This window comes from Aegilops tauschii, chromosome 1 (assembly GCF_002575655.3).
Source record: "Aegilops tauschii subsp. strangulata cultivar AL8/78 chromosome 1, Aet v6.0, whole genome shotgun sequence".
NCBI lineage: Eukaryota > Viridiplantae > Streptophyta > Magnoliopsida > Poales > Poaceae > Aegilops > Aegilops tauschii.
The window spans coordinates 502,696,381-502,709,514 of record NC_053035.3 but is presented as its reverse complement, the minus strand read 5'-3'; the positions used below and the strand labels follow the sequence as shown (position 1 = coordinate 502,709,514).

General features: G+C 49.2%; 1 protein-coding gene across 1 annotated transcript; it reads left to right on the top strand.

Moving 5' to 3' along the window:
* The first annotated feature begins 2,675 nt into the window (after positions 1-2,675).
* Positions 2,676-3,197, top strand: LOC120972898 (uncharacterized). The gene has a single exon (XM_040398451.1). It carries the CDS (start codon positions 2,676-2,678, stop codon positions 3,195-3,197), a length of 522 nt encoding a protein of 173 aa, XP_040254385.1.
* Positions 3,198-13,134: the final 9,937 nt, after the last annotated feature.

Here is a 13,134-nt window from a genome sequence, read left to right as displayed (position 1 = left end):
GTTGACAGCCTCAGGGCACCGAGACGTAGGGTCTTTACCTCCTCCGAGAGGGGCCTGAACTCGTAAACTCACGTGTACAACCTTGCCGTAGCTAGGACCTTGCCTCCTCCTACGTACCCCCTATCCTTACTGTCAGAATTAGTACCACAGTTGGCGCCCACCGTGGGGCAAAGCGTCTTAGCGACTTCCGGTGAGGTTGTGGTTTTCTCGATCTCCATCAACATGGTTTCCGACGGTGGTTTGGCGATGGGCCGTGAGATCCGTCTCGGCGCGCTCGTCTTCGTCGCTGATGACTCCGCCAGGCTTCAAGAAGCCCCCCTCGATGTCGAGGCCCTTCCGATCCACGGGGTCACGCACTTCCGTGCGAGTGCCTGCGGCGTTCTTCTTCGGCAGCCGTCGACCCAGTATCGGTCGGTTCCCAAGTCATATGCACTTCCCGCTATGCGCCGCAGCAAGCGATTTGGTCGGTCGTGGCTTCAGCGGTGGGTGAAGCATGCGGTGGCCCGCCAGTCGGCCACCCTTCAAGTCGCGGCTATCGAGCCAGACGAATCTCTCTACGGACCCTTCAATCTGTCGACTGGTTCCGCAGAAACCCTCTCCGAGTGCGGGAGCTCCGATCCTGCAGCGGAAGTCCTCGTGGTCGGCCCACAGCGCAGCCCGCCTGGGTTCCGCCGCGGAGGCGGTGGTGATGGCAGCGGCGGACCGTCACGTGATCACGAAGAATACCACCCGCAAGCCCTCACTTCCGAGCAGAGAGAAGATTTACGCCGTCGTAACGAGGAGGCGCTCCACACCCCTATTATTGGGGAAACCTCTGAAGCTCGGGCTTTAGAGGCAATGCGCCTGGCCACCTTGGCTGAGCGCGTGCGTCTGGAGAATCTTCAGCATTCACTCGACAAGCGAGCCCGACGGCAGATTCCCGAATCCAGTCGACAGCAATGACAACTGTTTCCGCCTGAACCTCAGGTATACCGCACCCCGATCTAGAATCTTGCAGGTGCAGCCCGTATAGCAGAGTCAATACAACCATCCCGTTCAGAGGCTGGTAGAGGTTTGTTGCAGATCCGAGCGCTGCTCTGAGTAGCTGGTGAACAAAACTCAGCGGTATCTCAGTCGCGCAACATGATCCACAACAGGTCTGTAGTTGCAGATACAGTTCAGTCAGCACATAGTCCAAAGTCAAGTCTCCGGCGAGAAAACCGTGGCCCCCATTGAGATCAGTACCTTAAGAGAGGCCACGGGGAATATGATCATCGACATGCTCGTGACTATCACCGTCGAGCGGATTCCCCCCCTCCGAGGGGTGAATTGTTCCTGCCCCGGCGGCATGATGACAGGCGCCCGTACGGTGATGAGCGCGGAGGCCCGGTCGATTACAGAGGACCTGGGTTCGATGCAAGGTCACTTCTTATGCAGGGTTTGGTCGACAAAAACCGAGCTCACAGAGAAGGTCAAGACAGAAACCTCCCAGTCGGAGGCAGATCGTTTGTTCCAGGGTCTGAGTGTTTCAGCAGGGCCATTCTAGCAGCTGAGATTCCTCCCAATTTCAGATTGGCTATAGGTGTCAGCAAGTTTACCGGTGAGTCGAAACTTGACACTTGCTTGGAAGATTACCGAGTGGCCGTTTAGATTGGTGGAGGAAATGATGAGGTAGCCATGAAACACCTCCCATTGATGCTTGAAGGCTCTGCCAGAGCTTGGTTGACTCAGTTGGCCCCTGGAAGTATCTTCTATTGGGAAGAGTTGGCTCGGATATTCATCAAGACTTTTGAGGGCACTTGCAAACGACTAGCCGGTCTCACTGAGTTGCAGCACTGTGTCCAGAAGCCGAATGAAACTTTGAGAGATTATATCCAGAGGTGGACCACCCTACATCATACGATGGAGAATGTGTCTGAACACCAGGCGGTTTGCGCCTTCAAAGAAGGTGTACATTACAGAGAGCTCAATCTGAAGTTCGGTCGGGTGACATGACACTCGGCCGGATGATGGAGATTGCCACTCGGTATGCCAATGGTGAAGAAGAGGATCGACTCCGCAGTGGCAAAGGAAAGCCAGTCGGACAAGACAACGGAGGTGGAAACACCAGTCGGAAACAAAAACGTAAAGCAGAGCCTGCAGGTCTAGCCGAAGCTGCAATTTTGAATCAAGGAAGGTTCAAGGGGAAGCCCAAGAAACCATGGACTCCAAAGAAAGTAAAAGATCAGTCTGGGCAGGATGTTCTGGATTTACCTTGTCACATTCACACGAAGAAGGATGAAGAGGGGAACCTGATTCTGCCTAAACATACCACTCGGCAATGCCGACTCCTGATGCAGCAGTTCGGAGAGGGCCCGACCCAAGAGAAGGACTCTGATAAAGAAGAGCAAAAAGAGGAAGATGATGGTTACCCCAATGTCAATGCTACTTTGGTGATTTTTGCTGACGTAGAGAGCAAAAGTCGATTGAAGGTTATCAATAGAGATGTGAACATGGTTGCTCCGGCAACTACGACGTATTTGAAGTGGTCAAAGACTCCCATTACATTCGACCAATCAGATCACCCACCGCACGTTGCTACCCCTGGGCGGCAAGCGCTGGTGGTCGACCCAGTTGTTGGGGGAACCCGATTGACTAAAGTCCTTATGGATGGCGGCAGCGGTTTGAATATTTTGTACTCTGAGACCCTCAACGGGATGGGCATCCTGATGTCCAAGCTCCGCGAAAGCAACATGCAATTCCACTGCGTCATCCCAGGGAAGAAAGCAAGGTCACTCGGCCAGATAACTCTTGATGTGGTTTTCGGTGATTCCAAGAATTACCGGAGAGAAAAGTTGGATTTTGAGGTGGTAGATTTCCAGAGTGCTTATCACGCCATTCTGGGCAGAACTGCGTACGCTCGCTTTATGGCTCAACCATGTTATGTTTATCTCAAATTAAAGATGTCTGGACCTAAAGGTGTGATCACAGTCACGAGAAGCCGGCAAAGGGCAGAAGAATGCCTTCAGAAAGGTTCAAAGATTGCTGACGAACAGATGGCAGCAGTAGAAATTGAGGAATATAATAAAAATGCAGATCCGAGTGATTTGCTACGAGCCAAAAAGCCTGCCTTAGAGTCTGCGTTCAAGTCGATTGGCGAGACAAAGCTTATCCATATTCACCCGGAAGACCCAAATGCCGCTCCGAGCAACATCTCAACTACACTCGACGGCAAATAGGAAGCCGCGCTCACTTAGTTCCTCCGTGAGAACTGGGACATCTTTACATGGAAACCATCCGACATGCCGGGTGTACCCAGGGGACTGGCTGAGCAGCGTTTGCAAGTCGATTCAAAGGCAAAACCTGTCAAAGAGTATCTCCGTCGGTCTGCCGCGGAAAAAAGGAAGGCGATTGTTGAAGAGGTGGCTCGACTACTGGCGGCCGAGTTCATCCGTGAAATATACCATTCCGAATGGTTAGCCAACGTCGTCATGGTCCCCAAGAAGAATAATTCACTTCGCATGTGCATTGACTTCAAGCATATCAATCGGGCCTACCCGAAAGATCATTTTCCTCTCCCCCGCATTGATCAGATTGTTGACTCGACAGCCAGATGTGAGGGTCTGTCATTCCTGGATGCATATTCTGGATACCATCAAATCCGTCTATTTGGACCCGATGAAATAAAAACAGCTTTCATCACCCCATGATGTTTTTGCTATGTCACCATGCCTTTCGGCCTCAAGAATGCTGGTGCCACATTTATGCGTATGATTCAAAAGTGCCTGCTCACTCAGATCAGTCGGAATGTGGAAGCATACATGGACGATATAGTGGTTAAATCACGCAAAGGTTCCGACCTGCTGGCTGACCTTACAGAGACATTTGCCAACCTCAGAAGATACGACATGAAACTGAATCCGACTAAATGCACATTCGGTGTTCACGGCGGAAAACTACTCGGTTTTCTCGTTTCCGAACGAGGAATAGATGCAAATCCCGAGAAGATCGGTGCAATAGTACGAATGAAGTGCCCCGTGCGTATACATGACGTGCAGAAGCTCACAGGTTGCCTGGCTGCTCTATGTCGATTCATTTCTCGCCTCGAAGAAAAGGCATTGCCTCTTACCGACTGATGAAGAAGTCAGAAACTTTCGAGTGGACCCCTGAAGCTAAAGCAACATTTGTAGAGCTCAAAGCCCTGCTTTCCACCCAGCCGGTGCTTGCTGCTCCCGTCAGTAGAGAACCCCTGTTGTTGTACATTGCAGCCACTGGCCAAGTCGTCAGCATGGTACTCGCGGTCGAGCGAGAGGAAGAAGGAAAAGCTTATAAAGTTCAACGTCCAGTATATTACATTTCTGAAGTCTTGACTCCATCCAAGCAAAGGTACCCGCACTACCAGAAGCTTGTCTATGGAATTTATCTGACTACAAAGAAAGTGGCACATTACTTCGCCGACCACTCAGTTTCAGTCGTCAGTGATGCTTCGTTATCAGAGATTTTGAACAATCGGGACGCGACTGGTCGAGTGGCAAAGTGGGAAATAGAACTGTTGGGGATCGTAGCAGAATTTTAAAATTTTCCTACGCTCACCAAGATCCATCTATGGAGTATACTAGCAACGAGGGGAAAGGAGTGCATCTACATACCCTTGTAGATCGCGAGCGGAAGCGTTCCAATGAACGAGGTTGATGGAGTCGTACTCGCCGTGATCCAAATCACCGATGACCGAGTGCCGAACGGACGGCACCTCCGCGTTCCACACACGTACGGAGCAGCGACGTCTCCTCCTTCTTGATCCAGCAAGGGGAAAGGAGAGGTTGATGGAGATCCAGCAGCACGACGGCGTGGTGGTGGATGTAGCGGGATCTCGGCAGGGCTTCGCCGAGCTTCTGCGAGAGGGAGAGGTGTTGCAGGGGAGGAGGGAGGCGCCAAAGGCTGTAGTACTGCTGCCCTCCCTCCCCCCTTTATATAGGCCCCCTGGGAGGGGGGGGGGGCGCCGGCAAAGACCCATCTACATGGGGGGCCGGCGGCCAGGGGGAAGACTTGCCCCCCAAGGCAAGTGGGGCGCCCCCCCACCCTAGGGTTTCCAACCCTAGGCGCAGGGGGGAGGCCCATGGGGGGCGCCCCAGCCCACTAAGGGCTGGTTCCCTTCCCACTTCAGCCCATGGGGCCCTCCGGGATAGGTGGCCCCACCCGGTGGACCCCCGGGACCCTTCCGGTGGTCCCCGTACAATACCGGTGACCCCCGAAACATTCCCGGTGGCCGAAACTTGACTTCCTATATAGAATTCTTCACCTCCGGACCATTTTGGAACTCCTCGTGACGTCCGGGATCTCATCCGGGACTCCGAACAACTTTCGGGTTTCCGCATACTCATATCTCTACAACCCTAGCATCACCGAACCTTAAGTGTGTAGACCCTACGGGTTCGGGAGACATGCAGACATGACCGAGACGCCTCTCCGGTCAATAACCAACAGCGGGATCTGGATACCCATGTTGGCTCCCACATGTTCCACGATGATCTCATCGGATGAACCACGATGTTGAGGATTCAATCAATCCCGTATACAATTCCCTTTGTCAATCGGTATGTTACTTGCCCGAGATTCGATCGTCGGTATCCCAATACCTTGTTCAATCTCGTTACCAGCAAGTCTCTTTACTCGTACCGCAATGCATGATCCCGTGACTAACTCCTTAGTCACATTGAGCTCATTATGATGATGCATTACCGAGTGGGCCCAGAGATACCTCTCCGTCATACGGAGTGACAAATCCCAGTCTCGATCCGTGCCAACCCAACAGACACTTTCGGAGATACCCGTAGTGTACCTTTATACTCACCCAGTTACGTTGTGACGTTTGGCACACCCAAAGTACTCCTACGGCATCCGGGAGTTGCACGATCTCATGGTCTAAGGAGAAGATACTTGACATTGGAAAAGCTCTAGCAAACGAACTACACGATCTTTGAGCTATGCTTAGGATTGGGTCTTGTCCATCACATCATTCTCCTAATGATGTGATCCCGTTATCAATGACATCCAATGTCCATAGTCAGGAAACCATGACTATCTGTTGATCAACGAGCTAGTCAACTAGAGGCTTACTAGGGACACGTTGTGGTCTATGTATTCACACATGCATTACGATTTCCGGATAACACAATTATAGCATGAACAATAGACAATTACCATGAACAAAGAAATATAATAATAACCATTTATTATTGCCTCTAGGGCATATTTCCAACAGTCTCCCACTTGCACTAGAGTCAATAATCTAGTTACATTGTGATGAATCGAACACCCATTGCGTCCTGGTGTTGATCATGTTTTGCTCTAGGGAGAGGTTTAGTCAACGGATCTGCTACATTCAGGTCCGTATGTACTTTACAAATATCTATGTCTCCATTTTGAACACTTTCACGAATGGAGTTGAAGCGACGCTTGATATGCCTGGTCTTCCTGTGAAACCTGGGCTCCTTCGCAAGGGCAATAGCTCCAGTGTTGTCACAGAAGAGAGTCATCGGGCCCGACGCATTGGGAATCACCCCTAGGTCGGTAATGAACTCCTTCATCCAGACTGCTTCCTGTGCTGCCTCCGAGGCTGCCATGTACTCCGCTTCACATGTAGATCCCGCCATGATGCTTTGCTTGCAACTGCACCAGCTTACTGCTCCTCCATTCAAAATATACACGTATCCGGTTTGTGACTTCGAGTCATCCAGATCTGTGTCGAAGCTAGCGTCGACGTAACCCTTTACGACGAGCTCTTCGTCACCTCCATAAACGAGAAACATATCCTTAGTCCTCTTCAGGTACTTCAGGATATTCTTGACCGCTGTCCAGTGTTCCATGCCGGGATTACTTTGGTACCTTCCTACCAAACTTACGGCAAGGTTTACATCAGGTCTGGTAAACAGCATGGCATACATAATAGACCCTATGGCCGAGGCATAGGGGATGACACTCATCTTTTCTCTATCTTCTGCCGTGGTCGGGCATTGAGCCGTGCTCAATTGCACACCTTGCAATACAGGCAAGAACCCCTTCTTGGACTGATCCATATTGAACTTCTTCAATATCTTGTCAAGGTACGTACTCTGTGAAAGACCAATGAGGCGTCTTGATCTATCTCTATAGATCTTGATGCCTAATATATAAGCAGCTTCTCCAAGGTCCTTCATTGAAAAACACTTATTCAAATAGGCCTTTATACTTTCCAAGAATTATATATCATTTCCCATCAACAGTATGTCATCCACATATAATATGAGAAATGCTACAGAGCTCCCACTCACTTTCTTGTAAACACAGGCTTCTCCATAAGTCTGTGTAAACCCAAACGCTTTGATCATCTCATCAAAGCGAATGTTCCAACTCCGAGATGCTTGCACCAGCCCATAGATTGAGCGCTGGAGCTTGCACACTTTGTTAGCATTCTTAGGATCGACAAAACCTTCCGGCTGCATCATATACAATTCTTCCTCAAGAAAACCGTTAAGGAATGCCGTTTTGACGTCCATTTTCCATATCTCATAATCATAGAATGCGGCAATTGCTAACATGATTCGGACGGACTTCAGCTTCGCTACGGGTGAGAAAGTCTCATCGTAGTCAACCCCTTGAACTTGTCGATAACCCTTAGCGACAAGTCGAGCCTTATAGATGGTCACATTACCATCCGCGTCTGTCTTCTTCTTAAAGATCCATTTATTTTCTATGGCTCGCCGATCATCGGGCAAGTCAGTCAAAGTCCATACTTCGTTTTCATACATGGATCCTATCTCGGATTTCATGGCTTCTAGCCATTTGTCGGAATCCGGGCCCGCCATCGCTTCTTCATAGTTCGAAGGTTCACCGTTGTCTACCAACATGATTTCCAGGACAGGGTTGCCGTACCACTCTGGTGCGGAACGTGTCCTTGTGGACCTACGAAGTTCAGCAGTAACTTGATCCGAAGCTTCATGATCATCATCATTAACTTCCTCCTCAGTCGGTGTAGGCACCACAGGAACATCTTCCCGCGCTGCGCTACTTTCCGGTTCGGAAGGGGTGACTATCACCTCATCAAGTTCCACTTTCCTCCCACTCAATTCTTTCGAGAGAAACTCTTTCTCCAGAAAGGACCCGTTCTTGGCAACGAAGATCTTGCCTTCGGATCTGAGGTAGAAGGTATACCCAATAGTTTCCTTAGGGTATCCTATGAAGACGCATTTCTCCGACTTGGGTTCGAGCTTTTCAGGTTGAAGTTTCTTGACATAAGCATCGCATCCCCAAACTTTTAGAAACGACAGCTTAGGTTTCTTCCCAAACCATAATTCATACGGTGTCGTCTCAACGGATTTCGACGGAGCCCTATTTAAAGTGAATGCGGCAGTCTCTAAAACATAGCCCCAAAATGAGAGCGGTAAATCGGTAAGAGACATCATAGATCGCACCATATCCAATAGAGTGCGATTACGACGTTCGGACACACCGTTTCGCTGAGGTGTTCCAGGCGGCGTGAGTTGTGAAACGATTCCACATTTCCTTAAGTGCGCACCAAATTCGTGACTTAAATATTCTCCACCACGATCTGATCGTAAGAATTTTATTTTTCTGTCACGTTGATTCTCAACCTCACTCTGAAATTCCTTGAACTTTTCAAAGGTTTCAGACTTGTATTTCATTAGGTAGACATACCCATATCTACTTAAATCATCAGTGAGAGTGAGAACATAACGATATCCTCCGCGAGCCTCAACACTCATTGGACCGCACACATCGGTATGTATGATTTCCAATAAGTTGGTTGCTCGCTCCATTGTTCCGGAGAACGGAGTCTTGGTCATCTTACCCATGAGGCATGGTTCGTACGTGTCAAATGATTCGTAATCAAGAGACTCCAAAAGTCCATCTGCATGGAGCTTCTTCATGCGCTTGACACCAATGTGACCAAGGCGGCAGTGCCACAAGTATGTGTGACTATCGTTATCAACTTTACATCTTTTGGTATTCACACTATGAATATGTGTAACATCGCGTTCGAGATTCATCAAGAATAAACCATTGACCGGCGGGGCATGACCATAAAACATATCTCTCAAATAAATAGAACAACCATTATTCTCGGATTTAAATGAGTAGCCATCTCAAATTAAACGAGATCCAGATACAATGTTCATGCTCAAAGCTGGCACTAAATAACAATTATTGAGGTTTAAAACTAATCCCGTAGGTAGATGCAGAGGTAGCGTGCCGACGGCGATCACATCGACCTTGGAACCATTCCCGACGCGCATTGTCACCTCGTCCTTTGCCAGTCTCTGTTTATTCCGCAGTTCCTGTTTTGAGTTACAAATATGAGCAACCGCACCGGTATCAAATACCCAGGAGCTACTACGAGTACTGGTAAGGTACACATCAATTACATGTATATCACATATACCTTTGGTGTTGCCGGCCTTCTTGTCCGCTAAGTATTTGGGGCAGTTCCGCTTCCAGTGACCACTTCCCTTCCAATAAAAGCACTCAGTCTCAGGCTTGGGTCCATTCTTTGACTTCTTCCCGGCAACTGGCTTCCCGGGCGCGGCAACTCCCTTGCCGTCCTTCTTGAAGTTCTTCTTACCCTTGCCCTTCTTGAACTTAGTAGTTTTATTCACCATCAACACTTGATGTTCTTTTCTGATCTCCACCTCCGCTGATTTCAGCATCGAATATACCTCAGGAATGGTCTTTTCCATCCCCTGCATATTGAAGTTCATCACAAAGCTCTTGTAGCTTGGTGGAAGCGACTGAAGGATTCTGTCAATGACCGCGTCATCCGGGAGATTAACTCCCAGCTGAGACAAGCGGTTGTGTAACCCAGACATTCTGAGTATGTGCTCACTAATAGAACTATTCTCCTCCATTTTACAGCTGAAGAACTTGTCGGAGACTTCATATCTCTCGACCCGGGCATGAGCTTGGAAAACCATTTTCAGCTCTTCGAACATCTCATATGCTCCATGCTTCTAAAAACGCTTTTGGAGCCCCGGTTCTAAGCTGTAAAGCATGCCGCACTGAATGAGGGAGTAATCATCAGCACGTGATTGCCAAGCATTCATAACGTCTTGGTTCTCTGGGATTGGTGCTTCACCTAGCGGTGCTTCTAGGACATAATCTTTCTTGGCTGCTATGAGGATGATCCTCAGGTTCCGGACCCAGTCCGTATAGTTGCTGCCATCATCTTTCAGCTTGATTTTCTCTAGGAACGCATTGAAGTTGAGGACAACGTGGGCCATTTGATCTACAAGACATATTGTAAAGATTTTAGACTAAGTTCATGATAATTAAGTTCATATAATCAAATTATTCAATGAATTCCCACTCAGATAGACATCCCTCTAGTCATCTAAGTGAAACATGATCCGAGTTAACAAGGCCGTGTCCGATCATCACGTGAGACGGACTAGTCAAGATCGGTGAACATCTCCATGTTGATCGTATCTTCTATACGACTCATGCTCAACCTTTCGGTCCTCCGTGTTCCGAGGCCATGTCTGTACATGCTAGGCTCGTCAAGTCAACCTAAGTGTATTGTGTGTGTTCCGAGGCCATGTCTGTACATGCTAGGCTCGTCAACACCCGTTGTATGCGAATGTTAGAATCTATCACACCCGATCATCACGTGGTGCTTCGAAACAACGAACCTTCGCAACGGTGCATAGTTAGGGTGAACACTTTCTTGAAATTATTATAAGGGATCATCTTACTTACTACCGTCGTTCTAAGCATATAAGATGCAAAACATGATAAACATCACATGCAATCAAATAGTGACATGATATGGCCAATATCATTTTGCTCCTTTGATCTCCATCTTCGGGGCACCATGATCATCTTTGTCACCGGCATGACACCATGATCTCCATCATCATGATCTCCATCATTGTGTCTTCATGAAGTTGTCACGCCAACGATTGCTTCTACTTCTACGGCTAACATGTTTAGCAATAAAGTAAAGTAATTTACATGGCGTTATTCAATGACACGCAGGTCATACAAAATAATAAAGACAACTCCTATGGCTCCTGCCGGTTGTCATACTCATCGACATGCAAGTCGTGATTCCTATTACAAGAATATGATCAATCTCATACATCACATTATATCATTCATCACATCTTCTGGCCATATCACATCACATAGCACATGCTGCAAAAACAAGTTAGATGTCCTCTAATTGTTGTTGCAAGTTTTTACGTGGCTTGAATAGGTTTCTAGCAAGAACGTTTCTTACCTACGTAAAACCACAACGTGATGTGCCAATTTCTGTTTACCCTTCATAAGGACCCTTTTCATCGAATCCGTTCCGACTAAAGTGGGAGAGACAGACACCCGCTAGCCACCTTATGCAACTAGTGCATGTCAGTCGGTGGAACCTGTCTCACGTAAGCGTACGTGTAAGGTCGGTCCGGGCCGCTTCATCCCACTATACCGCCGAAACAAGATAAGACTAGTAGCGGCAAGAAGAATTGGCAACATCTACGCCCACAACTGCTTTGTGTTCTACTCGTGCATAGTAACTACGCATAGGCCTGGCTCATGATGCCACTGTTGGGGATCGTAGCAGAATTTTAAAATTTTCCTACGCTCACCAAGATCCATCTATGGAGTATACTAGCAACGAGGGGAAAGGAGTGCATCTACATACCCTTGTAGATCGCGAGCGGAAGCGTTCCAATGAACGAGGTTGATGGAGTCGTACTTGCCGTGATCCAAATCACGGATGACCGAGTGCCGAACGGACGGCACCTCCGCGTTTAACACACGTACGGAGCAGCGACGTCTCCTCCTTCTTGATCCAGCAAGGGGGAAGGAGAGGTTGATGGAGATCCAGCAGCACGACGGAGTGGTGGTGGATGTAGCGGGATCTCGGCAGGGCTTCGCCGAGCTTCTGCGAGAGGGAGAGGTGTTGCAGGGGAGGAGGGAGGCGCCAAAGGCTGTAGTACTGCTGTCCTCCCTCCCCCCTTTATATAGGCCCCCTGAGAGGGGGGGCGCCGGCCAAGACCCATCTACATGGGGGGCCGGCGGCCAGGGGGAAGACTTGCCCCCCAAGGCAAGTGGGGCGCCCCCCCACCCTAGGGTTTCCAACCCTAGGCGCAGGGGGGAGGCCCATGGGGGGCGCCCCAGCCCACTAACGGCTGGTTCCCTTCCCACTTCAGCCCATGGGGCCCTCTGGGATAGGTGGCCCCACCCGGTGGACCCCCGGGACCCTTCCGGTGGTCCCGGTACAATACCGGTGACCCCCGAAACATTCCCGGTGGCCGAAACTTGACTTCCTATATAGAATTATTCACCTCCGGACCATTCCGGAACTCCTCTTGACGTCCGGGATCTCATCCGGGACTCCGAACAACTTTTGGGTTTCCGCATACTCATATCTCTACAACCCTAGCGTCACCGAACCTTAAGTGTGTAGACCCTACGGGTTCGGGAGACATGCAGACATGACCGAGACGCCTCTCCGGTCAATAACCAACAGCGGGATCTGGATACCCATGTTGGCTCCCACATGTTCCACGATGATCTCATCGGATGAACCACGATGTCGAGGATTCAATCAATCCCGTATACAATTCCCTTTGTCAATCGGTATGTTACTTGCCCGAGATTCGATCGTCGGTATCCCAATACCTTGTTCAATCTCGTTACCGGCAAGTCTCTTTACTCGTACCGCAATGCATGATCCCGTGACTAACTCCTTAGTCACATTGAGCTCATTATGATGATGCATTACCGAGTGGGCCCAGAGATACCTCTCCGTCATACGGAGTGACAAATCCCAGTCTCGATCCGTGCCAACCCAACAAACACTTTCGGAGATACCCGTAGTGTACCTTTATAGTCACCCAGTTACGTTGTGACGTTTGGCACACCCAAAGTACTCCTACGGTATCCGGGAGTTGCACGATCTCATGGTCTAAGGAGAAGATACTTGACATTGGAAAAGCTATAGCAAACGAACTACAAGATCTTGGAGCTATGCTTAGGATTGGGTCTTGTCCATCACATCATTCTCCTAATGATGTGATCCCGTTATCAATGACATCCAATGTCCATAGTCAGGAAACCATGACTATCTGTTGATCAACGAGCTAGTCAACTAGAGGCTTACTAGGGACACGTTGTGGTCTATGTATT